Below are 26,233 nucleotides of genomic sequence, written 5' to 3' on the forward strand. Positions count from 1 at the left end.
CTCAAGGGTACAGCTCCAGGCAGCCTGTTCCCCAAAGCACCTTGTTCCCACCTGCTGGGGTTCAGACTCCCAGGAGCCATTGGCACCGAGACCCGTTAGCAGGATTGGGCCCAGCTGCCCCCTCCCCTCCTGGAGGAGCCGAGTTGTGTCAGCTCTGATGTCCTTCCTTCCTGCAGACATTGATGAATGCGAGATCGGGGCTCACAACTGCGACATGCACGCCTCCTGCATCAACGTGCCCGGGAGCTTCAAATGCAAGTGTCGCACGGGCTGGCTGGGAGATGGGCTGAAGTGCAACGGTGAGTTCTCATGCCGGGAGAAGATGTTCGTGTGTCCAGGTGCTCTGTGAGCTCCTGTGGAGGCTGGGCTGAGCTGACACCTGCACTTAAAATGAGCCCCAGGAGCCCTGCGTGAGGGTTTATGGAAGTGTGGGGAGGTGTGGGGGTGTGACAGAGGGGGACTGTAGGCGTGGGTGTATGGGTGTTGCACTGTCAGGCTCTGCAACCGTGCCTGTGATGCCAGGAATGTGGGAGCAAGGACGTGTATTTGTGGGATGTGGAGTGTGTGGGCCTGGTATTGAGATGAGTGTGGGTAAATGTCATTGTCAGGTTGGCAGTGTGCCTGTGCGGTGACGTGTTGGGCACGGTGTGGTACGTACGCAGGGGTACAGGGGCGTGGGAGGTGTGTAGAGATGTGTTGGTGCGTGTGGGGGGGGTGTATATGAGTGCAGGGACTTACTGGCTTGTGAGCGGTGTGTATGAAGGGATGTAAGGGGGTGTGTATGGATATGTGTGTCTGAACTGGGAAGGTACTGGGAATGTGTGTGTGTGGGAGTGTCTCACTGCCGTATTGTCTGTGTCAGCACTGCCACGGGCCTGTCTCATGGCCATTGAGGCCCACAGAGACGTGTTGGAGCCTCATGAGTGTTGAAGAGCCGGGAAGCTGCAGTCCCCTGGGCCATTTGCATGCTCCCCCTGGGCCCTACACTAGCTGCCCAGGCTGAGAGGAAAGGCCAGAGGCAAAACCCTGACCAAGAGTGTTCTCCCTGCCCAGATCTGGACGAGTGTGCAACTGAAGAGCACAAGTGCAACCTGAACGCCAACTGTGTCAACACACCAGGCTCTTACCGCTGTGCCTGCCGAGAAGGCTTCAACGGGGATGGCTTCTCCTGCTCAGGTGAGGCCCGCAGGCACAACTGGCAGCAGGAATGTGGCTTGGGCATCCTGCTGGGACATGGAGTCACCCCCTCTTAACCACCAGCCTGGCTCAGCACTTGGCTGCGTGTGTCAGGCGTTCCCCAAACCAGCTGTCCCCCAAAAGCCACTGCAGCCTGCCCTGCACCACAGCTCTGCTTCAGCAGAGATCCACCTTCTCCTCAGCAGGGGTTTGGGGAGGATCAAGGCAATGAGAAGCATTGCAGCTCCCTCCTCAGAGAGTCCCAGCAGAAGGGTGGGAACCAACTCGTGGGAATTTTCTGGGCAAGCTGAGGGCAGCTCCCATCTTTGGGTGGACACCATGTCAGTCTCACGCTTGACTCTCTAGATGTGGACGAGTGTGCGGACAATGTGAACCTGTGTGAGAATGGACAGTGTCTCAACGCCCCTGGGGGTTACCGCTGCGAGTGCGAGATGGGCTTCAATCCCACGGAGGACAGCAAGGCCTGCCAGGGTAAGTGCCCAGAGTTTTGACTGCTGCTCCAGGAGATCTGGCGTCCACCTCCTTTCTGGTCTTGGTCTCTCCACTGCACTGTCACCACCTGATACATCACTAAGCAAGACCTGTCTAAGCAGGACCCACCATCACTTGGTGGTGGAAGGCTCCTGAGGTGCCAGCTCTTCCACTGATGGGAGTTGGTCCCCGGCTTGCAGAAAGACTGGGCTAAGCCAAGGATCGATGCAAGATGTGGGCAATCAGGAGAACAGGGGTGAGGGGAGTGGGCACACACACACAGCGTGCCTGGTCCTGCTCACCCAGGAGATAGTATCCCATGGCACTAGAACCATCCTGAGATGGGTTACCCACAGCTGAGCTGAGGCTCTGCTTTGAGATGGGAGCAGGAGGGGCCTATCCTGGCGCTCACTCTGCCAGATCCTGAGTACCCAGCTCTCCCTGTTTTGCAGACATTGATGAATGCACCTTCCAGAACATCTGTGTCTTTGGGACCTGCCAGAACCTGCCCGGGATGTTCCGCTGCGCCTGCGATGATGGTTATGAACTGGACAGGAGTGGAGGCAACTGCACAGGTATAGGCCTTTCACAGGGCTGTTGGATGAGGATCTGTGATCGGCTGGTGTGAGCTTGCCCCAGCCGTGACAGGGAGTGGCACTAGCAGCCTCCAGCCAACTAAGGTCCCTGTGTGATGTGGTGATGTGTCTTTGCTCTTGGCAAGGCCTCGATGCTGCTGAAAGGTGGGCCTTCAGTGGATAGGAGGGGAAGCTCAGTGTGGCTCTGCTCCTTTCTTCTGACTCTGGGCAGGGTGGTGTGAGGTAGGACAAGGCGAGGTCTGTTTCTAGAAGGGCTTTGCCTACTGTTACATGAGCTTTAGAAACACCATGATCGTGGGAATACACCCTGAAGACACAGTACAGAGCTTAGGGCTGGGGCTGTGGTTTCTGTGGCGGTCTTCATCTCTTTTTTTTCAGTTTTCATCTTTCCATCCTTTCAGACATCAATGAATGTGCAGACCCTGTGAACTGTATCAACGGCCTGTGTGTCAACACCCCTGGCAGCTACCTGTGCAACTGCCCACAGGACTTTGAGCTGAACCCCACCGGTGTGGGCTGTGTGGGTGAGTGGGGACCTCTGTGGAGAGCACACCTTCCATCCAAGACCTTGGTGGCCCTTCTTGTTGGTCCCGTATAGCTGGAACCGGCCACTACCGGAGACTGGGGTGGCTGACCACTATCTGCCCTGCCAAGTACCAGCCTGTCCATGATGGGCTTCACCCTGCAGCAGCAGAAGAGAACCTACCTCCTGTTAAGCCTGGCCCACCTTGTGTCACCAGTGTGGGTGCTCTCCTGGTTGAAGCAATGTTATTCCTGGAGCTATTCTTAGGTGAAATAAGAAAGGCCCTGGGTTACTGATAGCATTATTTGGGTCATGCTCCCTACCCGTACTGAAGACAGGCTACCATGCTGTGACCTCTGTGTGATATAGGGTGGCTTTTACCAGAAAAGCTTGGAGTACTTTATTCTTAAAGGCTTCCTAAAGTCATAAGCTGCAAGGACAGTCTCAATGTGGTTTACTACAACCCAGGCAGTGTGGACGTTTGGGACAGGACTGGGGCCTTATCCCTCTCCCTGCTTCTTGAGGCAATAGTGCCATTCATTCCTCCTGTGCACACAAGTATTTACTGGAGGGGCTTTGCTCAGCCACTGCTGTCTTTGTACAGATACCCGTGTTGGGAACTGCTTCCTGGACACCCAGGATCGAGGAGACGGGGGCATCTCCTGCAGCGCAGAAATTGGAGTTGGGGTCACTCGGGCATCCTGCTGCTGCTCGCTGGGTCGTGCGTGGGGCAACCCCTGTGAGCTCTGTCCTCCAGCCAACACGAGTGAGTTTGGAAAATGTCTGGGGTGACCTTGGGCATGGGCCAGATGGGCAGCATAGAGCAGAGAAGAGACACAGGGCCGCTTCCCTATGGCTTCTCAACTCAGGCTGGGGGTCCTGGGTCCAGGATATGCTATCAGCATGATGGAGTGAGGGAAGCTGAGGGAGAAGGCGGCAACCCTGTGGTGTCACTGCAGGGCTAGACAAGTGGATCAGGGCAGGGCATGGGTGAGGTGGCGTGGGGAAGATCAGGCTGGTTGTGTCTCGGGAATCCAGGTTGAGATCCTTTCTTCCTAGTCCAGTGGGCTGGGGGAGGGCATTGGATGTGGAATAACCCTATTCAAGGGTGGGCAGGCAGAGACAGGGTGGCTAAGTTGGCTTGGCATGCAATGGGAGTCAGGCTGCTCCATCTGGACCACTGTCACCATCCTCATGGCCTAGTTCTCCTGGGTTTCCCCTGCCCCTCCTGTTTCATGGGAGCCTGCTCAGCTCAGGATGCCCCTGACTGACTTTTTCCGCAGCCGAGTACAAGACCTTGTGCCCTGGAGGAGAAGGTTTCCGGCCCAACCCCATCACTGTCATTCTGGAAGGTAAGCCAACCCGTCCCCCATGCCCCCTCACCAGGGGCTTGGGTGCTGGGGGAGCCCAGCCCTCTGTGGGCACTGTCTGCCATGGCACTGGGCTGACTGGGTGCCCACTGAGCCCCTGACCACTGACCGATACACAGCAAGTGTGTGCTGCCCTCAGATGTGATCCGGCCACCTGGGGCTGGAGGTGGTGGGATGAACCCGCTGGGGATCCTGGGGTGAAGGCACTGCCTGGGCTGGGCTGGCAGGCTGTGACCACCTCCCGGCTGCTCTCCCTCCTCAGATATCGACGAGTGCCAGGAGCTGCCGGGCCTCTGCCAGGGTGGCAACTGCGTGAACACTTTTGGCAGCTTCCAGTGTGAGTGCCCCCTTGGCTACTACCTCAATGAGGACACGCGCATCTGTGAAGGTAGGGGCACCGCGGTGCCTGGCCTTGTCTGTGCCAGGCGTGTATTGCCCACACGTACGTGCATGCATGTGTGTGCAACAGGGTGGTGTGTGTATCCAGGCTGCCCTAGGAGTGGCTGGTAGAATATCTTCCCCTTTGTCTTCTAGACTTCCCATCCTCATCTCAAACCCTGTCCCCTTTCCCAGTGCCAGGCCAGTCTGGTCCCTGTGCCAGGCCCGTCCGTGTTTTGTGCCAAGCCTACCCCCAACCCCGTGTCAGACCCTTCTCTACCTGTCCCCAGTGCTTTGACCTCCAATCCCCTCCATTTGGCAGATATCGATGAGTGCTCTGCTCACATTGGGATCTGTGGCCCTGGGACCTGCTACAACACCCTCGGCAACTACACCTGCGTGTGCCCCCCTGAGTACATGCAAGTCAACGGAGGAAATAACTGCATGGGTACGGCAGGGGCCAAATCTGCGGGAAGGGGTCTGGCAGTGCCCTGCCTGTGCGAGACCCTTGGGTCGTGCTGTGGGCAACGTGGCTGAGCGGACGGAGCAGAAGTGCTGGGAGCAAGGGGTGGGACTCGGGTACCTGAGTGCACCAGTGCCTCACCACATCCCTGCCCCTATGCCATGTGCGTTGCCCGTGCCGGAGGGGCTGGTGCGTGCCCTGCCAGCAGTTACAGGGAGGGGCGGTGAGAGACCCAGCAGAGCGTTGCTGCTGCCTGCTACGGGGCAGGACCCAATGCCCTCCCTGGAGCAGGGCTTCAGCCCATCACTGCAGCCACTCTGCTGGGCTCCTTTGCGTGTCACCTGCAGTCCCTGAGCACCAGGACAGGACAGGGTGGCATATCCCCAGCAGTGAGTGCCCTGGGGCTGGCAGCACCCACTCCTGGGGCTGGCATGAGACGCCATCTGGGCTGCCTTTGCAGACATGAGGAAGAGCGTGTGCTATCGCAACTACAACGACACGTGTGAGAACGAGCTCTCCTTCAACATGACCAAGAAGATGTGCTGCTGCTCCTACAACATTGGCAAGGCCTGGAACAAGCCATGTGAGCCCTGCCCCACACCAGCCAGCCGTAAGTCAACCTTTCTGGAAGGGCATCGTCACATTGTGGCTGCCCCCTCGCTTTTCTGGCGATCCCGTGCACTTGGAGGCACAGACCCTGATAAAATAGAGGGGGAGAAGGGAGAGCATCATGTCTGGCAGGCGGCGCCTGTGGGCGAGTGCGGTGGGGACAGGCATTGCGCTGGAAGGACACAGGGGACTGGGCAGTATCTGTGGGGAGGAGGGGACGTGTGGGCTGCGTGGGTGGCAGCGTTGGGGTGGGGGGTGCTGGCCGTGCGCTGCATGGAGGAGTGAGCCTGTACCTGCACGCGAGGCACGTGGGTGCCATGCGTGTGTGTGTCTTTTAGTGTGCGTGTAAGCTCTTTACCTGGTGCCATACATGTTCTTGGGGTTCCCCATGTGCCGGCCTCTGCGACTCCTGGCTGAGCACCGTGCGGATCCCCTCCTGCCTGTCAGACCCCCTCTCCACTCACTCCAGCCATAACTGGCCCTTGGCCCTCTCATCCCTTGCTGCACCTCGCTCTGCCCGCCGGGCATGGCCATGACCTCGGTGTTTCCCTTCCAGCTGAATACCAGATCCTGTGTGGGAACCAGGCCCCCGGCTTTATCATCGACATCCACACGGGAAAGCCGATCGGTGAGTAGAGCCCCCGTGCCCTGCGGAGCCAAGTCTGCGCTCTGCCCTTATGCTTCCTTCCCACGCTGCTTGTGAGCTCGTTCCCTTCCCCTCCTCTAATAAATTAAGCCCTGAGCAGGGGAGAGACAAGGAAAAGAGGTGGCAGACATGGCTGCAAGCATGTCCAAGCCTTCAAGCCTATGTCCTGAGTGGCTGGGGTGCTCGGACTTCCCCCCAGTTTCCATTGTGCCTTGGTTTCTGTCCTGCCTGGAGGGACAAGTGGCCAGTAACCACAGACAGCGGCCAGTGGCCAGATCCAGACTCGTGATAGCCCCAGTGCTCACACGGCCAGCAGCACCAGCCCTACAGCAGCAGGGCACAGCTGAGAGCCAAGGTTTTATGTTTGTGTTTCAGTAGATGGAAAGCCAGAGGAGATGTTGAAAGTCCTGGGATTTGTGGGCTGTCTACAGATGTTTTGCAGTCTTGAAAGATGGAGTCAGTGGTAGTTTGTGAGACAAACAGATTAATTAATAATTGCTTCACCTGGCCTTAGCAGTGCCAGCCAGGGGACTAAAGAGGAGGGAGATGAGTTCATTTGCTGCTCCCAGGAAGAGAGTGCAACAGAGGGTGTCAGTGCAGGACTGGCAGGGTGGGTGGTGGATTATGCTGGGCACAGCGACAGTGTCAGGGACCCTGGAGCCATCTCAGCATTTCAGTGACCCCCCCTGGACTTCCCAACAACTGCAGCCTGATCCCAGAGCCTGAGCAAGTGTCCGTGTTACTGCAGAGACACCCTCAGAGAAAACAAGGTGGATGTCCTGGGTAGGATACCTCCCAACATGTGCTGTGCAGGCTCTGCCAGCAATCCCATGGCTCCTACAGCTTCAGAGTCTTGTGTGGCTCTGTTGGGTACCCAGATCCTGCAGAGTGGCCCTAACCTGGAGTGATCTGCAGGATCCAGCACCAATCCTCCAAGAGTTGCCTCACTGTTTGTCCGGTGGCCCTTTCCTGCTAATCTTCTTTTTAGAATGAACAAGAGCAGCAGTCTCCCAGCTATGGGGGTTGTTTTCCTCCCTGCTGCCTTCCCGGGATGCTGAGAGATGTTGTCTGTGTGCAGATATCGATGAGTGCAGTGAGATCCCTGCTATCTGCACAAACGGCGTCTGCATCAACCAAATTGGCAGCTTCAGGTGCGAGTGTCCCATTGGATTCAGCTACAACAACATCCTGCTCATCTGCGAAGGTAACGGGGCAGCAGCGCTGCCAAGGGCGCCCGGGGGGGTGGGGGTTCTCAGCGTGGTGCTAGCATCCCCCCACGTCCTGGGGCACCAGGGTGAGGGCTGTCAGCAGACGTGGACAGAGTCTACATGTTCTCAGCCTTCTTGAAATCTTCTTCATTTTCCACATCAATGGTTGGATGAAACGTGCTGCTTTTTCATCCATGTTCCTGTCTGGTTTTCCCTTCCTCTGTTTTTTTTTTAGGTTTGTTTTTTTTTTAGAAAAATTTTACAAATGTGAGTGTTTCAAAGTTTTAACTAAAATCCCTATTATTTTATTGCAAAGCAATAGAAAAAGGTTGAAAATTGACCCTGACTGGAGCAAACCAAGCGTTAAAATTGAGTTGACTCCACTGAGCCGCTCCAGCCCTCCCAGGATGCCTGAGGAGCGCTCGGCGCTCTGCACAGTCAAGGTTTGCATTGCTCTCCTCCCACAGACATCGATGAGTGCAGCAGCGGGGAGAACCTCTGCCAGCGCAACGCCGACTGCATCAACATCCCGGGCAGTTACAGGTGCGAATGCTCAACCGGATACAAGCTGTCGCCTAGCGGAGCCTGCGTGGGTAAGACGGGAGCTCTTTGCTACCTATTCCAGAGACACGCGTGCGAGGCGCTCACACCCCTGCCTAGGCTCTTCAGATGGTTTTGCAGACCACCAGGCGTGGACCCGAGGAAGGAGATGGACGTACCGGTCCCATGCATGGGTTCCTGGTCTTTTGTCAAGCCTGGGGACTCTGACCTGGCTCTGCTGTCATGATGGCTTACCTGTACCCTTGGAGCAACTCCCAGGGATTGTGGGCTCCTGAGGGGGTGAGAAAGGGTCGCTGTGAAGTGCAGCTTCACTCTGGCAGCTCAGGCCATTTTCTCCAGTTAAATTTATTCTTTTTTAAAGATCACAGTGCATAAATCTTGTTCTCTGTGAAGCCACGTCTCAGAAAACGGAGACCCCGTTCTGCTGTGCTGCTGCTGCTCACAAACACAGCTTCCCACCAGCAGGCAGGGGTCTGCAGAAGGCCAGTGCCTTGGTTTTTCCCCTTTGGTCCATCCCTTCGGCTCACTAGTGCCCACTTTGCTTTTTTTTCTAGGTCGCAACGAGTGCCAGGAGATCCCCAATGTCTGCAGCCACGGGGACTGTGTTGACACCGAGGGCAGCTACGTCTGCATCTGCCACAACGGCTTCAAGGCCACGGGGGAGCAGACCATGTGCATGGGTCAGTGTGACTGCCACAGCCCTGCCGTGAATCAGATATCAGGATGGACGTGAGCTCTCTCCAGCACCCGCTGGGTAGTGCCGAGGACAGCCAAGGGCCACGGTGTCCTCTCAACCCCAGGCTGTCCCTGCAAGCCGCAGGGGTGTTGTGCAGCTGCCTGGACCCTGTCTGCACGCCCAAGACAGTGGCTCTCAGCTCACTCAGCCCCTGAATCAGCTGTGACCTTCTCTCTGCAGATATTGATGAGTGTGACCGACAGCCCTGTGGAAACGGGACCTGCAAGAACACAGTTGGCTCCTACAACTGCCTCTGCTTCCCTGGCTTTGAGCTGACGCACAACAACGACTGCATGGGTGAGTTGCATGAAATCCTGACCACGTGGATTGCTGACTGGGGGCAATGGCTGTGGGGCATGAGGTGACACAGCGGCATACAGGGGGTCAGCTCGAGGTGTCACCTGGCAGTGGCTGTAGGGGTCGTTGTATGTGTCAGAGGCGGAGGGCTGGCTAAGGTGGCACACGCTCACATGCTGTGCATATGTCTTCCCGTTGTGCTGATCGTTTCCCTCCCACAGACATTGATGAGTGTTCATCCCTGGTGGGGCAGGTGTGTCGAAACGGCCAGTGCATCAACAGCATCGGCTCCTTCCAGTGCCTGTGCCAAGAGGGGTATGACCGGACCCCTGATGGGAAGAACTGTGTAGGTGAGTGTCCAGGCAGCAGGCTGGCCCTTCTCTGTGGGTTGGCCTGTGTGTTGGCGTGGCTGGCTCTGGGCAGTGCTGAGAGACATAGTCCCCAAGCTGGTCCCATTAGAGTCAACTGAGCTGTGGACTCTCCAGAACTGCTCACAAGGCCCCAAGTCCTCTGGAGCCAAAGCCTGGTCGTTTGGCTGCCCATGGAGAGCTGGGCTGGGCCCCACTGCGTCTGCATCTCCCTTCCAGCAATTCAGGGAACAGTCAAGCCAGCCCCTTTCCATGTGCTGAGACCTGCAGGCAGCGAGGAGAAATGTTGTCCTATCCATGCCCCTAAAACATGCAGAGTTGTACCAGGGGTGCCTTGGGAACCACCCCGCAGCAGGGGCTGGGGGTGGGGGCAGACAGGCACGTTGTGCTCTGGTTACCTGTGTCCACCACTGTGCCACCTTCAGCACCAGGTCCTGCAGGGCTGAGTCCATGTTTCCCTGGGTACACAAGGTAGAGGACCCTGGAAAATGTCTTATCTGCTCCCCTTGCATCTTTTCAGCAAAGCAGGGTGCAGCTGCAGGTAGGGCCTGGGTGCAGTAAGGTACCCTGCACCCAAGTCCTCCAAGCTGAGCACGGGCACTAGCACTGGTTATTTCCTCTCGTCTGCAGACATCAACGAGTGCGTGAGCCTGCCTGGGACCTGCTCCCCGGGCACCTGCCAGAACCTGGAGGGCTCCTTCCGCTGTATCTGCCCCCCTGGGTACGAGGTGCAGAATGACAACTGCATCGGTAATGTTGGCTCTCTGCCTCCTCCATTTCCAGCACAGCATGTGGTCACCTTGGACTATTCCCAGAACAACCGTATTCTTCCTGAGTGGGCAGGGGCATGCATCACCACCCCAAATATCTTCTTGAAAGCAATTGGACACAGAGCAAGGCAAGGCCTGCTCCGTGATGGAGGAGGCTCGGTGGTTTTGCTGTGCCCTGGCCTCTTCGTTGTCCCATTTGCCCTGAGGGTGGGTTAAGGGTTTGGGCTGGGGTGATGTCCTGCAGGCATCAGAGCTCCCCAGACATCCCAGCTTCAGCTGGTTTTAACGCAATGAGGAAAGGAGTGACCTTTGGCTGCCCTGTAAGTAATATGTCCCTGGTGCTCCCAGATATCAACGAGTGTGAAGAGGAGCCCAACATTTGCCTCTTCGGGACATGCACCAATACCCCTGGCAGCTTCCAGTGTGTCTGCCCTCCAGGCTTTGTGCTCTCTGATAACGGCCGACGGTGCTTCGGTGAGTGCAGCTCATCGTGGTGGGAAGGGGAGCGTCACCATCCTGGATGTCTGCAACGACCCGTGTATTTCCCCGTCCTACAGATACTCGCCAGAGCTTCTGCTTCACGCGCTTTGACAACGGGAAGTGCTCTGTCCCCAAGGCCTTCAACACCACCAAGGCTCGGTGTTGCTGCAGCAAGATGCCGGGAGAAGGCTGGGGAGACCCCTGTGAGCTGTGCCCGCAGGAAGGAAACGGTGGGTGTGCTGGGACTTAGCTCCACAGGAGGGATGGCTGCGCGTGTCCCAACATGCGCAGAGTGTGGGGAAGGCGTGCGGGTCAGGCCAGACAACCAGCCATGCGAGGCGCCCAGCAAAGTGGGCTCCTCCATCTGGAGAGTACTGCCTTGGAACCTAGTAGCTCTTACTGGACTGCAGTGTTCCCTGGGTCTCCAGCAACCCCAGTCGGGCTTATTTCTGCTTGGAGCTGCTCTCAGTTCTCTGAGTGCTTTAGGTAAGGCAAAAGCATCTCAGTGCCTCCAGATCCAAGGCAAGCAGAGGTGGTCTGTGGCCTCCCATGGGCAGTGAGCTGTCAAGCTCTCGGTCATGCTCTAGAAGCCTCCAAAGCACATTTCAGTTTCTATGAATAGAAGCATTTGTAAGCGTATCTCACTTTTCTCTTTCTTCCAGTTGCCTTCCAGGAGCTGTGTCCGTATGGCCATGGAGCCATCCCAGGCCCAGGTGACACCCGAGAAGGTAAGGTCTGAGCTAGGGATGAGAAGAAATTTGTTTTGTAAAAGGGGATTGCCTAGAAGCAACCAAACTTAGGCTATTTGGAGAGTAGGGATGAAACCCAGTGGCAGGAGGGGAGGGACGGAGGACAGGGTGCCCTCCCAAGCTCATAGTCTCTGACTGCTCCCCAAAGGTTCAGCCCGGCTCTGGAGAGGGAGTATCTGAGATTGCAGGGTTAGTCCTGAGAGGACAGGGATTTGTTTCTGGCTACGTCCTCACATGAGGTTTCGTTGCCTTGGTTTCCCTTCTAGATGTCAATGAATGCTCGGAGAACCTGGGTGTCTGCATAAATGGGGCCTGCATTAACACTGATGGGTCCTTCCGCTGCGAGTGCCCCTTCGGGTACAACCTGGACTACACAGGCGTCAACTGTGTCGGTAAGGCTCTGCACGGGGAGCTCCTGCTCCCTCTTGCTTTTACCCTCCTTACGTCAGAGGCTACAAGCATGTGCCTGCACGTGTATGTGTGTGTGTGTGTGTGTGGAGAGAAGGAACTTGCTTCTGCCCTGTCCCTTTGCTTTTTACCCCTGGCCTCTGGCTTTGCTGGGCTTGTTTGAATGCTCAGGCTGCAAGAAGAGACCAGCCTGCACCTTTCCTGTCTTAACTCATCCACCTAACGCGGTCCCGGCTTCCTCCAGATACCGATGAGTGCTCCATTGGCAACCCTTGTGGCAACGGCACCTGCACCAACGTGGTGGGAGGCTTCGAGTGTGCCTGTGATGAGGGCTTTGAGCCAGGTCCCATGATGACATGTGAAGGTAATGCTGCTGCGGGGCAATCCCTTCACCTCCATTGCATACTGGGCTGTGTGTGTGACCCCACGGGGTCACTGCCTGGGTGAGCAGCAGTCAGGTCAGCCTCCAATGGATGGTGCAGAAAAGGGGCTGGGGTTCATCTCCACGTGAGTGTGTGCATCAGTGCTGGTCCCCTTCAGCTTCCTCTGAGGCTGGAGCCCAGGAGGAGGTCTGGACACCTGCCTAAATGCAGGAGCTGCCTCATCAAGGAGCCAGGGCCCTGTCCCCATCAAAGCTGCTGAGACACCAGGTGTCTGTCCCTCTGCGACCCAAGAACATGACAGGAAGCCTTGGTGGAACAAAGTTCTCATGAGATGAATGCATGGGGAGGGGGGAGTCTGTCCTGCAGAGATCCACCACCATTCCTGCCCAGCTGACTGTGCTGGGAGCACAGAGTCGAGCTCTCTCCTCTCTCCTGCCTCCCAGATATCAATGAATGTGCACTGAATCCCCTGCTCTGTGCCTTCCGCTGCATCAACACCTTTGGCTCCTACGAGTGCACTTGCCCATCTGGATATGCCCTCCGAGAAGACAGAAGAATGTGCAGAGGTAAAACCCCCCCTCTGCGCCCATCAGGGGAGCTCCCGCACTCTCCCCTGCCCCCTGGACTTAGCTGGTCTCTGCCGCTGCACAGAGAGAAGGCAGGACTTCTGAGCTGGCATCTCTGGGCTTGTGCTCCCTCTCACCCACCTTGGTGTCCATGCTGTGTGCCAGCCAGCCTGGACCAAGGCAGTAGGGGCTGGTGGCGCAGCGCAGATGTGAGCGCCCGGTTCCCAGTTGCCCCCCGTAGTGCGGCAGAGCTGGCGGGTTGAACGTGGTCTCATGAGGTTCTCGGTTGCAGATCTGGATGAGTGTGCAGAGGGACTGCACGACTGCGAGTCTCGAGGGATGCTGTGCAAGAATCTCATTGGCACCTTCATGTGCATCTGCCCACCAGGGATGCAACGCAGGCCCGATGGAGAGGGCTGCACAGGTACCAAAAACCTGGCTGGGAGGCGTTCCGAGTGGGGCTGGAGACCATCCTCTTCTAGGCATTGTCCACGTAGCTTTATTTTACGTCCTTCTGTCAAACAGCTCCTCCCCAGGGTTTCCCGTGTGTCAGAACTATGTCCTACTAGATGCCTCCACACAGAAACCCTCTGTTCTTCTCTGGACCCACGGGTCTACATAGTTCCAGCACAGGATGATGCAGCATTACACCATGTGTCCTTTCTGTCAAGTCTTTCCATGTCTGTGTCAAGCTTCTTTGCACTGAGCTGCTCTTGGAAGGGCTGGCACTGGACAGCCCAGACCTGCACAGGGTTAGGCACAGCAGGAATGCAGAGCGAGCCCAGCTCCGCTCCTGGCCCAGCAGCTTGACCACTTGCAGGTGGAGAAAGTGCAAACCAGGGGAGCCAGGTACTCAGCCACCCTGCTTTGGGAGAGGCCAAGGGCAGGTGGATCTGGTTCTCGGCTGCCTAAGTTTGTGGAAGTGGTCCTCAAGGACTAAGCAAGGACATTTCAAACTGAGTGGTAGCATGGGGACTCGTGGAAAGCTGAAATTTATCCTGTGCCTCACCACAGCTCTCTGTGGCTCCTTCCCTCCTAGATGAGAACGAGTGTCGCACCAAGCCTGGAATCTGCCCCAACGGCCGCTGCATCAACACGGTGGGAAGTTACCGCTGTGACTGCAACGAAGGTTTTGAAGTCAGTCCCTCTGGCACAGAGTGTATTGGTAATTACCAAGTCCTGGTGGGTCTTGAGCAGCCTCTTTAGTAGCAGATGATACTTTTCAGGTGGTTTAGGGTTTCTGAGCAGACAGGTTGTGTCAGGGCATCACCTTTACATTTAGCATTACCCAAACCACACTACCCTCCGTGCTGGAACTGCCACAGGCTGGACAGGCTGCTCAGTTACCTCTGCTGCCGACACTGACTCAGATCCTGACCTTGTAACCCCACTCTCTCTGTCCAGACACCCGCCAGGGCTTCTGCTTCACTGAAGTACTGCAAACCATGTGCCAGATGTCCTCCACCAACCGCAACCTGGTCACCAAATCTGAGTGCTGCTGCAACAGTGGGCGCAGCTGGGGCCCCCAGTGTGAACTCTGCCCCCTTCCTGGAACCGCCCAGTACAAGAAAATGTGTCCTCATGGGCCGGGGTACTCCACTGATGGGAGAGGTGAGCTGGGGCAGAATTCCCCTGGGAACGGGCTGGGATAGACCTACACCGTGCCTGGAGCAGACAAGAAGCCTCTGCGACATTATCTTACAACTCCCTGAGTGTAGTCCCTGGCTCCCTGGGAAAGCCTGAGCGGCCCTGGCACAGTGCTGGCACAGGAGCGTGGGGACAGGGGCAGCATTGGCACTAACGGGTCCTTCCCTCCCTCCCGCAGACATCGACGAGTGCAAGGTACTGCCCAACCTCTGCAAGAACGGACAGTGCATCAACAGCATCGGCTCCTTCCGCTGCCACTGCCGGCTGGGCTACACCGCGGATATCACGGGCACCGCCTGCGTGGGTGAGTTGGGAGGAGGAAACCCGTGTCTCTGGAGAGCCCTTGGCACTGGCAGACTTCCACCCCTACTTTTCAGCAGGCAAAGAGAGGGTCCTGTAGCCCCCGCCTGGGACCTGCCCTCTCCTCTGGCCGTACTGCCCTGCTTGGTCCTCTATACATCAAAGTCACCGCTCCATGTTGTTTCACTCCTTAAAACTGAGGCCCCTTGTCTTCTCCCTCTGACCCCAGAGTCACAGGGACTGGCACGGAGCGTGACCCAGAAATGAAAGTCTGTGAGCAGCCAAACCTTTCCCTGGCAGGTCAGCTGGTTCTAGCCAGCCTGAGTGCCACGTTGGGAATCCAGATGTTGACATAAAAGGCACCCCTGGCATCACATCTGGGGAAGTACTGAAGGAGCTGAGGATGTGCCATACTTCCAGTATTGAGATTGTGCTCAGGACCACACTAGCAGCTGTGTCCCCTAAACACAGAGCAGAAAAGAGGCCTTGGCTCCCAGAAACCAAGCTCTGTGCCTAGGAGCAGAGCAGATACGACCTTGAGCACCAGGACAGGATTCCTCTCTGAACATCCTTTCCCTTTCTCCAGCTTTGTGCTCTCCAGCCTGGCTCAAAGTTATGGGCTTTGTCCAAGCCATGGCTGCTGGGCAGAGGTGACAAAGCTCCAGAAGTACCAGGCTGGCCCAATCCTCATGTTCCCAGTACTCAGGAGGAGCTCCATCTCTTTGACTAGGAAGGGGCTGGGAAAGATGTTACACATATCCACCAGGTCACACAAAATCCCATGTGTGAGCAGGGAGGCGATTCAGCTCTTTTCCTGCAGGAGATCTCCTAGATTCGTTGTGCTGGCTCAAACTGAGGTTCTCCCTCAAAGCTCTTGTCTCTGCTCGCCTGCTTCCTGGAGAGTGGAAAAGATCATTTATCTGGGGCAGGGAGTGCCAGGATCCATAGGGACATCTGACCACTTAGTTATGTGGGGCCATGAAACCTGGGATCTCCTTGTATTTGGGAGGCCTTTGGTAGACTGAAAGGTCCAAGGGGTGGTGGGAACCCAGTCCAGCAGCACAACCTGTGAATGCTGATGTGTCTTGTCTCTCGAGTCTAGATTTGGATGAGTGTAACCAGTCCCCTAAGCCATGTAACTTCATCTGCAAGAACACAGAAGGCAGCTACCAGTGCTCCTGCCCCCGAGGATACATTCTGCAAGAAGATGGGAAGATCTGCAAAGGTATCCACCCAGGAGAAGAGACCTTGCCTCAACTCTGGCAGCAGGGGGGCTAGCAAGAGCTGATGAACATGGGACAGAACAGTCAGGTCCTTCTGTTCAGCCAGGGGACAAGGCTAGACGTGGAAAACAGTGCCGTGCTGGACACTCAGGGTTTTGTCCTTCCGCCGAGACTCTAGATGGAAAAAACCAATACTCCTTGCCCTTTCCTGCAGACGGCACAGTGTATCCCAAGCTGTGCTGAGCTCCAGGGGCCTTGAACCTGTGTGTCTGCTACGAGTGGGCTGCGCATGTCCCAGTCGCTGTCAGGGCTCCTCCTGGTGCTGGCAGCTGCCAGGCTGGACCTTTGCCCACCTCCCGCAGAACTGGTGCATCAGGCGGCGAGGAGGGTGGCCTAAGAGCCTGAGTGAGTCTGGGGTTTGTGGCTTACAGGAGAGGCAGAGAAAAATCTCTGCGTCTTCCAAATGTGCCTGTATACGATCAGCAGCTGAGGTGGGGAGAGGATCCTTGGACTTGTTATTCTCGTGTAAGAATTTTGTGTGTGTTGTTCCTGAGGCTGGTCCACGTCAGGTCCTGGTCTGCCCAGGACCTCTGTGTACATGCAGGTATCCCCGACTCAGACCACAAGGATACGATATCTCAGTAAGATAAATTGAGACACGTGTTCTTGTGCTTCTTGCTTTAGACTTGGATGAATGTTCCACCAAGCAGCACAACTGCCAGTTCCTCTGTGTGAACATCATCGGAGGATTCAACTGCAAATGCCCCCCAGGCTTCACTCAGCACCACTCGTCCTGCATCGGTGAGTAGGGGCATTGCTGCTCTGCTCTGCAGCACCAGCAAGGTCTCCATGGGTTGGCCTGAAGCCCAGGAGAGTCTCTCCAGACCCCCCAGGTCTGGCTCTAGAGCACTGCCCCTCTCCAGTCAGCCTGGGGTTGTGCATCTGGCTTGTCTGCTGCTCAGACTGGGCTAAGCTCGACAACGCAAGGTAGGTGTCTGCAAAGCTGCACAGCCACATTGTTGGGACTTAGAAGCGGCCGCCGGTGTTTTGCAGACAACAATGAGTGCACAGCTCAGCCCTCTCTGTGCGGAGCCAAAGGACAGTGTCTGAACACACCAGGCAGCTACAACTGCGAGTGCCAGAAAGGATTCTCCCTGGACAGCTCTGGTGTCAACTGCGAAGGTGGGTCTGTGTCTCTGGGGCTTTGATAGACACGAGTGGAAGAGTTCCTGGTTCACTTTGTCTCTAAAGCAGCTCAGTCCAGCCGAGAAGGGACTGCTTCTTGCTGTGGGGCACCAGAAACCCACATGGGAAGCCCTGGTGCAAAGGAGAGGTCAGTGCCTGACCTGCAGGGAGAAACACTGGCTCTTGGATGAGTAGATGACTGTCTCAGTGCTGCAACCATAGCAGCCAAGGCTGGGAATGGAACGGTCCTGTGTCTCATCGGGGAGGTCTCATGCTGGCCAAAACACACCACGTCCTGTGCTGAAGAAAAACCTGTGTTCAGCACAGGCAGCCTGAAGCAGAGCAGATCTGGTAACGGTGCAGGCCAGACCTTAAGTCAAAAACCAGCCAAGCAGGGGCTGCAAGGGGATGCGTGTGGGCCTTGGGGCTGAGAGTGTTACTCATTTCCAAGCTGCAGAGACATAATTAGGCAGAAGAATCGCCCACCCCCGTGAGCGCCCTCAAGGGTGCTGGCTGCCGGGCGCGTACCGTGGGCACGTGGTGCCTTTGCCCCCGGCGCTGCCCACAGGACGGGGAGGAGTTGTCTCACCGCCGTCTGTGTTACATTGCTGCAGATGTGGACGAGTGTGATGGAAACCATCGGTGCCAGCACGGCTGCCAGAACGTGCTCGGAGGCTACCGCTGCGGCTGTCCGCAGGGCTACGTGCAGCACTACCAGTGGAACCAGTGCGTGGGTGAGTGTGGGACGGGCGCTCTTGTATCCTGTAGCTGTGGGATGGGGGTTAGAGGGCAGCTCAGCCCCAAGACCCTTTCCAGCCACCCCTGGCCATCTCTGACACTAGATTCTGGGGCCAACTCTGCTAACCCAGCACTGATCTTCCTTCCCTGTCCCAGAGACAGTGCCCCTGCCCTGCCCTGCGCCGCCCCAGGTTCTCTCTGCAACAGGGAACGTCAGGAAGCTGCTCTGCAGAGTGATGAGCTCCCAGTGCTCCTGACGCCAGCAGCTCCCTGCATTGCAGGAGGATAAAAAAAACACCATGAAGGCAGTCCTTCAGGGACCTGCATGGGATGAGGTCTCACAGGCAGGCAGGAGAAGGGAGCTTGCTGCCAGCTCAGGGATGGCCATGGGCAGATTTCCGTGGCCATGCGGGGCGGGGAGCACCAGGAGCTCCCTTCCACTGGGTTTCTGACTGGTTGTGCTTTGGGTGCAGATGAAAACGAGTGCTCCAGCCCCACTGCCTGCGGCTCTGCCTCCTGCTACAACACTCTGGGAAGTTTCAAGTGCGTCTGTCCATCGGGCTTCGATTTTGACCAAGCCTTTGGTGGGTGCCAGGACGTGGATGAATGCTCGGCAGGCGGCAGCCCCTGCAGCTACGGCTGCTCCAACACAGATGGAGGCTATCTCTGCGGCTGTCCTGGAGGCTACTTCCGAGCAGGACAAGGGTAAGAGGAGCAGCCAGCAGGTAGTCCCCTCAGGCACCCGTAGGTTCCTATGGGCTGCCAAGGGCATGGTGCCCCCAGACACGCTCCATCACCACCCTTTCTGCTCTCTGCCACCTGCAATTGGAGGAGCCCCAGGAGCTGGGAAGCTCCTATTCCCACGTGAGTCCTCAGCCTCTCCATGCCAAACTGTTTCCTCACCCATGTCAAGATCCTCATGCTGATGTGCACGTCCTCTTCCATTTCACTAATCCAACGGTTAGTGGGGCTGCTAAGCACTGTAGCAGATGCTCTGCAGATCCAGGTGCAGACAGATTAAACCTACTGGCCACGTCTAAACAAGATGCAGCCCAGTCTCTCTCAGGCGTGTCCCTTGTACAATCCATGTCCTATACCCCAGCATGATCCTCCATGTGTTTCTGGGTGCCACGTGGAGAACCTGTGAGGGCAACGGTAAGGTTTCCTTCTGGAAGCATGAATTTGAGATGGATCTCTCTGCTCTTCTGCCACCAGACACTGTATTTCTGGCTTGGGTTTTGGGAAAGGTGCCTACCTTCCTGCCCCCCAAGAAGAGGATGAAGACAACTTGCTCTCCCCAGAAACCTGCTATGAGTGCAAGATAAACGGCTACCCCAAGAGGGGTCGTCAGCGACGCAGTGTCAATGGCACTGAGAAGCACCAGGTAAGAAATCTGTGGCATCCTGGGTGGGCGAGGCAAGGCAAGAGCTGGGTCACCCGGGGGGATAGCTGCCTGGAGCGGATCCCAGGCAGTGTGCCTGTTGCTGGGGGGCTGCCTCAGTTATCAGAGATAGCGGCTCACTCTCTACCTGCCCGTGCTGGAAGCTTGGCTGTGGGTGCCACTGAGTCCAGAAGTCCTGCAGAAACGGAAAGTCTTTCACAGTACATTGGAGGAGATCAGGACAAGCCTAAGTGACACACATTTGTGTGGTTTGGCCACCAACGTGTGGAGACACGTGCAACCAAGAAATAAAGCGCACGTGTTTCCTTGGAAGGGGAGCTGAGAGGGAGCAGTTCCTGTAGGGCCATAGAGGGTTGTCAGCACTTACTGTCTGACTCCGGACTGGACCTGTCACTATAAATACAGGTTATTCCCTGGAGGGAAGGTCTGGCTTCTGTTCCCCTGAGAAGTTCACAGGCCTGGGCAGGACAGATTGGACTGGGAGGTCATTATGGGCCCTTCAGGCTTTGGGAGGAAAATGCCTCTGAAGTTATTGGTTCTTTCCCTGAAGTGTACTGGCTGGTTCAGTCTCAGGGACACAAACAGGGTACCAAGAAACACTTGAAGGAAAGCAAGGACCGTAGAAGTCGTAGCCACTTCTCAGAGCTTCTTTAGGGTGGCCCGTGGGGCAGAACTCCTCCAAATCAAGTCCTCCTTCACCTGGCCATGAGCTTTTCCTGGTGTCTGTAAGTAACATGCCTGGTTCCTTTTGAAGGATCACGCTGTGAACTTGGCCAGCATGGATGTGGATGCTCCTCTGTCCATGATGCTGAACCTCTCTGACCTGGCTCACAAGGAGCACATCCTGGAGCTCCTGCCAGCTGTGGAGCCCCTGGAGAACCGTGTGCGGTACCTAATCTCCCACGGGAACGAGGATGGCTTCTTCCGCATCCACCAAAAGGAGGGGCTCAGCTACCTGCACCTGGGCCGCAAGAAAATAGTGCCTGGCACCTACCTGCTGGAGATCGTGAGCGTGCCCCTGTACCGCAAGAGGGAACTGCAGAAACTAGAGGCCAAGAACCACCTCAACTACTTAGCAGGGGAGCTGGGCCAAGCACTGAGGATGAAGCTCCAGCTCCAGCTCTACTAACATCCGTGAGATCCACCCACCCGACAGTACAGTCCTTAGCCTTGCCATCCACACCGGGAAACAACTGCCTCCTCTCTCGCTGCACCCCCTGCCACCACCTCCCCCACTGCACTGTACAACTGATGGGAAATGTCCCGCTGGGCTCAGCACTCACCTTGGCCGTGCAGGGATACTCCGCTTCATGGGGTGCTCGAGTCAAAACCAAGCCACACCGCAAAAGAGCTCGAGAAAGCTTTGCCAGAGGCTCAAACCTTGTTAGCAGGGACTCCTTCCCTCTGCTCAGCTCCTGCCTGTCTCCTTTAACCAAGATACTGTTAGTCCGAGCTGGCAAGGGCAGTGCCACGGGGAAGCTGCCTGTCCTTCATGGTCACAGGCCATATACCACTCCACAGCCCAGGAAACGTGAGAGGGGGCTGGGGGCAGCTATGGCACGGTGTGGTGTTAGTGCATTTCCCAACAGCTCTTGTCCCTCCTTTGCTTCTGCGTTGTCGTGATGGTGCTGCAGAAACCATCCCCTACCTACACTGGCTGTGCTCTGTCTCTCTCTGTCCTCTCCGTGTCCCCTGGTCCTTTTGGGCTCCTCTGTCAAACAGAAAAGGTCACCTCTGAGCAAAGGGGCGGTTCAGGTCGCTGACCTCACATCACGAAGCAGCCAGGCCACAGGACCACAGGCTCCTGTAGGGAACCTAGGGTTTTCACACATGCGTGCCCTCCAGAGACTGGAGCTGGAAGGGCTTTTCCAGAGCTCCAGCAAGTCCAGGGGTTAAAGTGTCCTTCTATAAATGAGGAGGAACTCTGGGGAAAGGCAAATAATTGCATTGTTGAACGTGGTTGGACAAACTCAACTGAAGGGAAAAATGTCACGAGTCTGGTAGGGAGCAACTGGCTGCTTCCCAGGCCAGAGGGGATGGAGGGCTTGGCAGGACGTGTGTGGCAAGCTGGCCACCACAGAAGGGAGTGTCTGAAAATCCTGTGAAACGTTTCCCACCAGCAGGAGCGAGATGGGGATAGGGGTGGTCACTGCAGCCTGGCGGGAAGAATGAGGCAGGGACAGCCAGAGCTTCATTTTGCAAATGGTCCTTGACTCCGAGCCACCCCCTCTGTGAAACTCTGGTGCTCACGGCCAGGTCCCCCACAGGCAGGAGCACTTCTGAAAACAGGGGCTGCAAATCACCCCCCCCCCCCCCCTCTGGTTGTCGCATACATCTTGGTCGGCCCAAGGTGACAACCGAGACAGTTAATGCAGACAGACGAAATGCACTAAAAAGAGTCTGGAAAACATTAATTAAGTGAATTGAGGTCTCCCTGTTGCCTCGAGCAGCCTGTCCAGACCGTTCTGTCCAGGTGGGCTTTTCTTCCTCCCTCCAGAGTGTTCTTCACACAGCTGGTCTCTGCCATGCCTTTTCCTAGTTTTGCATGAATCTGCCTTCAGTTCTGCATCAGCCCTGTGCGCCGTCGCAGGGAAGGAAGGTGCTAATTCACTCCGGTGACACACAAGACTACCTTATCCACAAAGCGAAGGTGCTCTCGGCTTTCAGAAGCTGGTGCTGGTATTGAACCGTCAGCGTTAGTGCACTGTATCCATCCACCCTTTCATATTTATGTATAACCACCAAAGTTACGATTGCTCCTTGTTGTGAGCAGCGCATATTCCTGTAGCTTTTTGTTTTTTGTACCGGGGGGGGGTTTGGTTTTTTTCCTGGTACGCTGCCGCCGCATGGGGTGGGGGAAGTGTATGTATACTGTATTTGGGCTAATGTCAAACTTGAAAACTCTTTTGCATAATGCAGCTCCAGACTCTGGATTTTGCAAGAGTCCCAGAGCTTGTGACAGGATGGGTGGCCTGATGTTTGGGGTTTGGTTTTTTTTTTTTTTAATTGTTTTGTTTTGTTTTGTTTTTCCAACAGGTGCTTTTTTAAAAAAAAGAAAAAAACTATTAATAATAATAAATTAGCGGAGATGGGTTTGTGTGTGTGTGTTGAGCCAAAAGCCTCAAATGAAAAAGCTCAAGGTTTCCTTCATTCCTCTCTGGTGCGGTGTTTTGGTTTGGTTTGGTTTTTTTTTTTTTTTTGTATTGACATTTCTTGCTGGTTGGTTTTTTTGGGAAGCATTGAAACCCAAAACTTGTGCCCCCTTGTCCCGCACAGAGAGGTGGCTCTTTGTGGAATTCCTTTTTGTATCAGAAGCAACAGCAACAATAAAATTATTTTGGGTTAAACCGTTCTGCATCTTCCTCCTCGGCAGCACCGAGCCCGTCTGCCGGGGCCGAGGGGCGGTGGGAAGGCCACGTCGGAGGAGCCTGGGAGGGTGCAGGACCCGTCCTACCTCCAGCACGGAGGGAGCCCGGGCTGGTTTCTTCTCTGTACTCCTCAGAGACAGTTTCACTCTCGAGCCTCTCATGTCTCAGCACCCAGAGGGGCTTCGGGGTCCTTCCCAAAGCCTCGGAGCAGAAGGCAGATGAGGGAGGAGGGAGAGAGGCCTCAGCAAATTCCCTCCGGATCCTTCGCTCTCTCCCAGCAATGGAAGGAGATGCCAGAGATCTGAGCTGGAGACCAAATCGCTGAGCACAGAGGAGGGGTGTCTGCACCCCATCATTGCTGCTGGGCTGCGGCGTGGTGACAGGGCCAGGATGGGGAGCCGGGGCGGGGGGAGGCACGTGAAGGGCTGAGGAGACGGAGGGGACGCGGGAGAGCGGAGGCCAACCTGCTGCTCCCACCGATCCTGCCCTCCTCACCCCGCCTGGAGCTGCGGTCGGGGGGGGGGGGGGGGACACACACACACGCACACGCTGCTTCTGCCCGTGCTGGGGTCACCCCTGGCTCGCGGCTCGTCCCCCTCGGAGGAGCAGCACCGCTCTCGCCGCTCGCCAGCGGTTTTGCCGAGCAGAGGTCGTGCAACGTGGGGTTTGTCTGGGCTCTGCAGCGACTGTTACGTGCCGGGTGTGCGGCGAAAGGGGAGCTTGGCCAGCGATCGTGGGAGTCAGGGTCCAGCTGCTGGACTCCAGCTCAAACCCTAGTTCCAGGCTGACATTCTTGATTTTTTAGCAAACTCTTCTTGGCCTCCCACTCCGGAGCCATGTGCCACAAGAGGGCAGGCAGGGCTGCAGCATCTCTACCCACTGCCTTGCTGGGGCGGGGGGGGGGGGTGTGGGGTGTGGGAGAGCAGGGGCAATGCTGGATGGGGGGGGGACAATCAGGGATGAAACCTGGGCAAAGGAAACCGTGTTCCCGTTGAGATCAGGCAGCTGGAAACTGCCCACCACCCCCACCCCACCAAAACAGCTTCCCGGGCTTGGCAATGGGTGAGTGGTGTCAGCCTTGTGTCGGGCAGCGAGGAGAGCGGTGCCAGAGGAGGGGCAGGAGCAGGGTGCGCTGGGCCTGGGCACCCGCGTCCCGCCAGTCGCTTCCCTGCAGCACCCAGCGGTGGCTCCTTGCGTCTTCCTCCATGTCAGTGCTCATGCGACCCCAGGGACCCTCTGCAGAACCCACCGGGCTGCTGCCTGCACGGCTGCACTCATCCTGCAGACCCCGACTGACGTAGAAGACGCAGCCAGGCACAGCCCAAGGTCCTGCAGCGAACGTGCCCAGGCTGTGACTGTCCCTGCCCAGCAAGACTGGCCCAAGTGCCAGGCCGCGGCCGAGGAGCACCTTCTGCATGTCCCTGATGGGGCACCCACAGCACCGCGGCTTGGTGGTGATGCTCCTGTCCCACATGGTGCCCATTCCCTCTGGAGCTGCTCCAGCTTGTGCTGGGAGATGTAGGGCCTTGGCTCAGACAGGGAGAGATGGGGCAGCCCACCACTGCTGGGCGAGCGGCCGGGACTCCTCCAAGTGCCTGCCTGGGACATGGCAAAGAGCAGCAGAAGACCTGAGTGGGGTTAGCACAGTGCAGCTTTATTTCCATGGTGGGGGAAGAGGTTGTCCCCCATGGGCTCAAACCCCTTAATACAAAGCTTCTCAGTGGCCCACAGCCATAACCCACCATGGCTTTTGCTAGCCCTGTGGCTAGCTGCAGCACCCCTACTCAACAGGCATGGTTCCCACAGCGGGGCAGGAGGACAGCTTTGTTTTCCCCTTGACTATTTACACAGCCCTTCTGATACCCAGGTGCAGGATGGCCGGGGAAGTGCCGGCCACCCCCAGCAACCCCCTGGACGTGGGGAGGCCACCCAGATCCTGCTGGAGCAGGGACTGGCCAGAATGGGATACTGGCGGGAGGCTGCCAGGCTTGGGCTGGCTGAGGAGCATCTCCCAAGTGTCATGTGGGACCTTTGATCCCTCCTGGGATCCCAGCAGGGACACCCAGGCGGGTCTGCAGGTAGCTTCATGACTGCACCTTGCTCAGACCATTTTCCACCAGTTGGACAGGGACAGGTCACGGCGGTGTAAAGCGAAGAGCAGGCTGCAGGGCTGGATGCCAAAAAGGGGGCTGTGCATGGGGTGGGGGGGGTGGGGGGGGGGATGTGTCTTCATCTCCCCCTCTCTTGTGGGGAGGGGGGGCACTTGGGGCTGCCACACAGAGAGGAACAAAGCCAGCACTTGGGTCTGGTGCCTATAAACCCCCGACAGACACAGCTCAGCTACAGGGACGGACACACACACGCACTGGACCACGGTCAGCACTCCCCGGAGGACACAGACGAGGGCGACATGGGGGGCAGGAGGAGGTGGGGGTCAAAGCTCTGGCCTGGCACCAGGCAGAGCCACCCAGACCAGGAGCCCCATGGGCCGTGGCTGAGGGCAGGTCCCGCCATGCCCTGCCCCATCGCCTCCTGCCCCTCACTGCAGCACGCGACGCTGCCCGGGGGCCTGGTGGGCAGCAGGGACCACGCGGAGTCATGTCACCCCTCCAACGCATCTCTCCAAGAGTCCCGCAGACCGCGAAGAGAACTGAAAAGTGCTTAGAAAAGAGAGAAACCCCTAGAAAACCCACCCCGGACGAGAGCCCCACCTCACCTCCCTGCCCAGAGCATCGCTGCTGGCCCGGGGCAACACCACAGAGGAAGGGGGGGCCGGGGCCGGGGCCAGCTGGGGTGGGAGGCACACAGAGCACCCAGGCTCGCCCCATCCCTGCCCTCTACACCAAGGCGTAGTCAAACTGGCCCCTCTCCAACCCCTCCTTGTGGTCAGTCCAGGAGGAGGCGGGCATGCGGCTGTAGGGGTCCAGCAGGATGCGAAAGCAGCGCACCATCAGCATCACCAAGAAGACCAGGAGGAAGATGACAAAGGCAAAGACGGTTTTCTGCTCAGCATCCATACCCGCAGTGCCGGCTGGGTGCTCAACCAAGGAGGGGGAGAGCAGTTCATAATCCATCGTCGATGCATCATTCATGGCAGAGGCGAGGAGCGCGTGGGCAGGGCGCATTCGGCTGCCCCCGGTGCCTGGGCAGCCAGCTTCAGCCTCCCGCTGTGCCCACGCACCCGCAGCACGGGTTACTCCATAGCCACCGGCACTGCTGCGCCGAGCTTGGGATTCGCTCCCGCCCGAGCCAAGAGCTCCTGGAGGGGAAAGCAGAGACGGTGAGGGAGGAGGAATTGGCCACAGACTGCACCAACCCTGCTAAAGGCAAGGAAGCTCACAAGTGGAGCCCTGGTTTTCTGGCAAGCTCAAGAAGCCACTTGCGAGGGGCACGAAGGCAGAGGAAGGGTGGGCAGCCCAGGGCACTAGTGCAGAACTTGCCTCTCCGATCATAAATCCCCAGGAAAACCTCTGGAGCGGGTGCCCACCCGTCAAGGCAAGTGCTGCAGGACCCTCTTGGACTTGGTGGCCTGAATCATAGGAAAATTCACCCTGAGAAGGACCTCAGCTGTGGAGTCCGAGTGGGCTGCTC

The 26,233-nt window shown here is 57.2% G+C and overlaps 2 protein-coding genes across 2 annotated transcripts in view; one reads left to right on the forward strand and one right to left on the reverse strand.

Annotated features, from left to right (window-relative positions):
* Window positions 1-20,403, forward strand: part of LOC104342693 (fibrillin-2) — a 105,533-nt gene extending 85,130 nt beyond the window's left edge. The window contains exons 31-64 of the mRNA XM_086477608.1: window positions 177-299; window positions 1,054-1,176; window positions 1,543-1,668; window positions 2,121-2,243; window positions 2,666-2,788; window positions 3,392-3,553; window positions 4,071-4,139; window positions 4,420-4,545; window positions 4,858-4,983; window positions 5,459-5,608; window positions 6,164-6,235; window positions 7,332-7,457; window positions 7,929-8,054; window positions 8,577-8,702; window positions 8,939-9,055; window positions 9,277-9,405; window positions 10,054-10,173; window positions 10,542-10,667; window positions 10,751-10,903; window positions 11,336-11,401; window positions 11,689-11,814; window positions 12,075-12,194; window positions 12,657-12,779; window positions 13,072-13,203; window positions 13,819-13,944; window positions 14,184-14,390; window positions 14,605-14,730; window positions 15,829-15,951; window positions 16,634-16,750; window positions 17,003-17,131; window positions 17,749-17,868; window positions 18,346-18,577; window positions 19,088-19,256; window positions 20,029-20,403. Of these exons, the coding sequence (XP_086333734.1) occupies window positions 177-299; window positions 1,054-1,176; window positions 1,543-1,668; window positions 2,121-2,243; window positions 2,666-2,788; window positions 3,392-3,553; window positions 4,071-4,139; window positions 4,420-4,545; window positions 4,858-4,983; window positions 5,459-5,608; window positions 6,164-6,235; window positions 7,332-7,457; window positions 7,929-8,054; window positions 8,577-8,702; window positions 8,939-9,055; window positions 9,277-9,405; window positions 10,054-10,173; window positions 10,542-10,667; window positions 10,751-10,903; window positions 11,336-11,401; window positions 11,689-11,814; window positions 12,075-12,194; window positions 12,657-12,779; window positions 13,072-13,203; window positions 13,819-13,944; window positions 14,184-14,390; window positions 14,605-14,730; window positions 15,829-15,951; window positions 16,634-16,750; window positions 17,003-17,131; window positions 17,749-17,868; window positions 18,346-18,577; window positions 19,088-19,256; window positions 20,029-20,403 (4,637 nt within the window). The remainder of the gene's footprint in view (window positions 1-176; window positions 300-1,053; window positions 1,177-1,542; window positions 1,669-2,120; window positions 2,244-2,665; window positions 2,789-3,391; window positions 3,554-4,070; window positions 4,140-4,419; window positions 4,546-4,857; window positions 4,984-5,458; window positions 5,609-6,163; window positions 6,236-7,331; window positions 7,458-7,928; window positions 8,055-8,576; window positions 8,703-8,938; window positions 9,056-9,276; window positions 9,406-10,053; window positions 10,174-10,541; window positions 10,668-10,750; window positions 10,904-11,335; window positions 11,402-11,688; window positions 11,815-12,074; window positions 12,195-12,656; window positions 12,780-13,071; window positions 13,204-13,818; window positions 13,945-14,183; window positions 14,391-14,604; window positions 14,731-15,828; window positions 15,952-16,633; window positions 16,751-17,002; window positions 17,132-17,748; window positions 17,869-18,345; window positions 18,578-19,087; window positions 19,257-20,028) is intronic.
* Window positions 20,404-25,479: 5,076 nt separating this feature from the next.
* CTXN1 (cortexin 1) lies at window positions 25,480-25,767 on the reverse strand. The gene has a single exon (XM_009953005.2). It carries the CDS (start codon window positions 25,765-25,767, stop codon window positions 25,480-25,482), a length of 288 nt encoding a protein of 95 aa, XP_009951307.2.
* Between the last annotated feature and the right edge of the window lie 466 nt (window positions 25,768-26,233).

Source organism: Leptosomus discolor, chromosome 24 (genome assembly GCF_034619465.1).
Source record: "Leptosomus discolor isolate bLepDis1 chromosome 24, bLepDis1.hap2, whole genome shotgun sequence".
NCBI lineage: Eukaryota > Metazoa > Chordata > Aves > Leptosomiformes > Leptosomidae > Leptosomus > Leptosomus discolor.

What these genes read in the sequence shown, in the direction of transcription:
- CTXN1 (XM_009953005.2), bottom strand. Translation starts at nt 25,767, where the DNA reads ATGCGCCCTGCCCACGCGCTCCTCGCCTCTGCCATGAATGATGCATCG.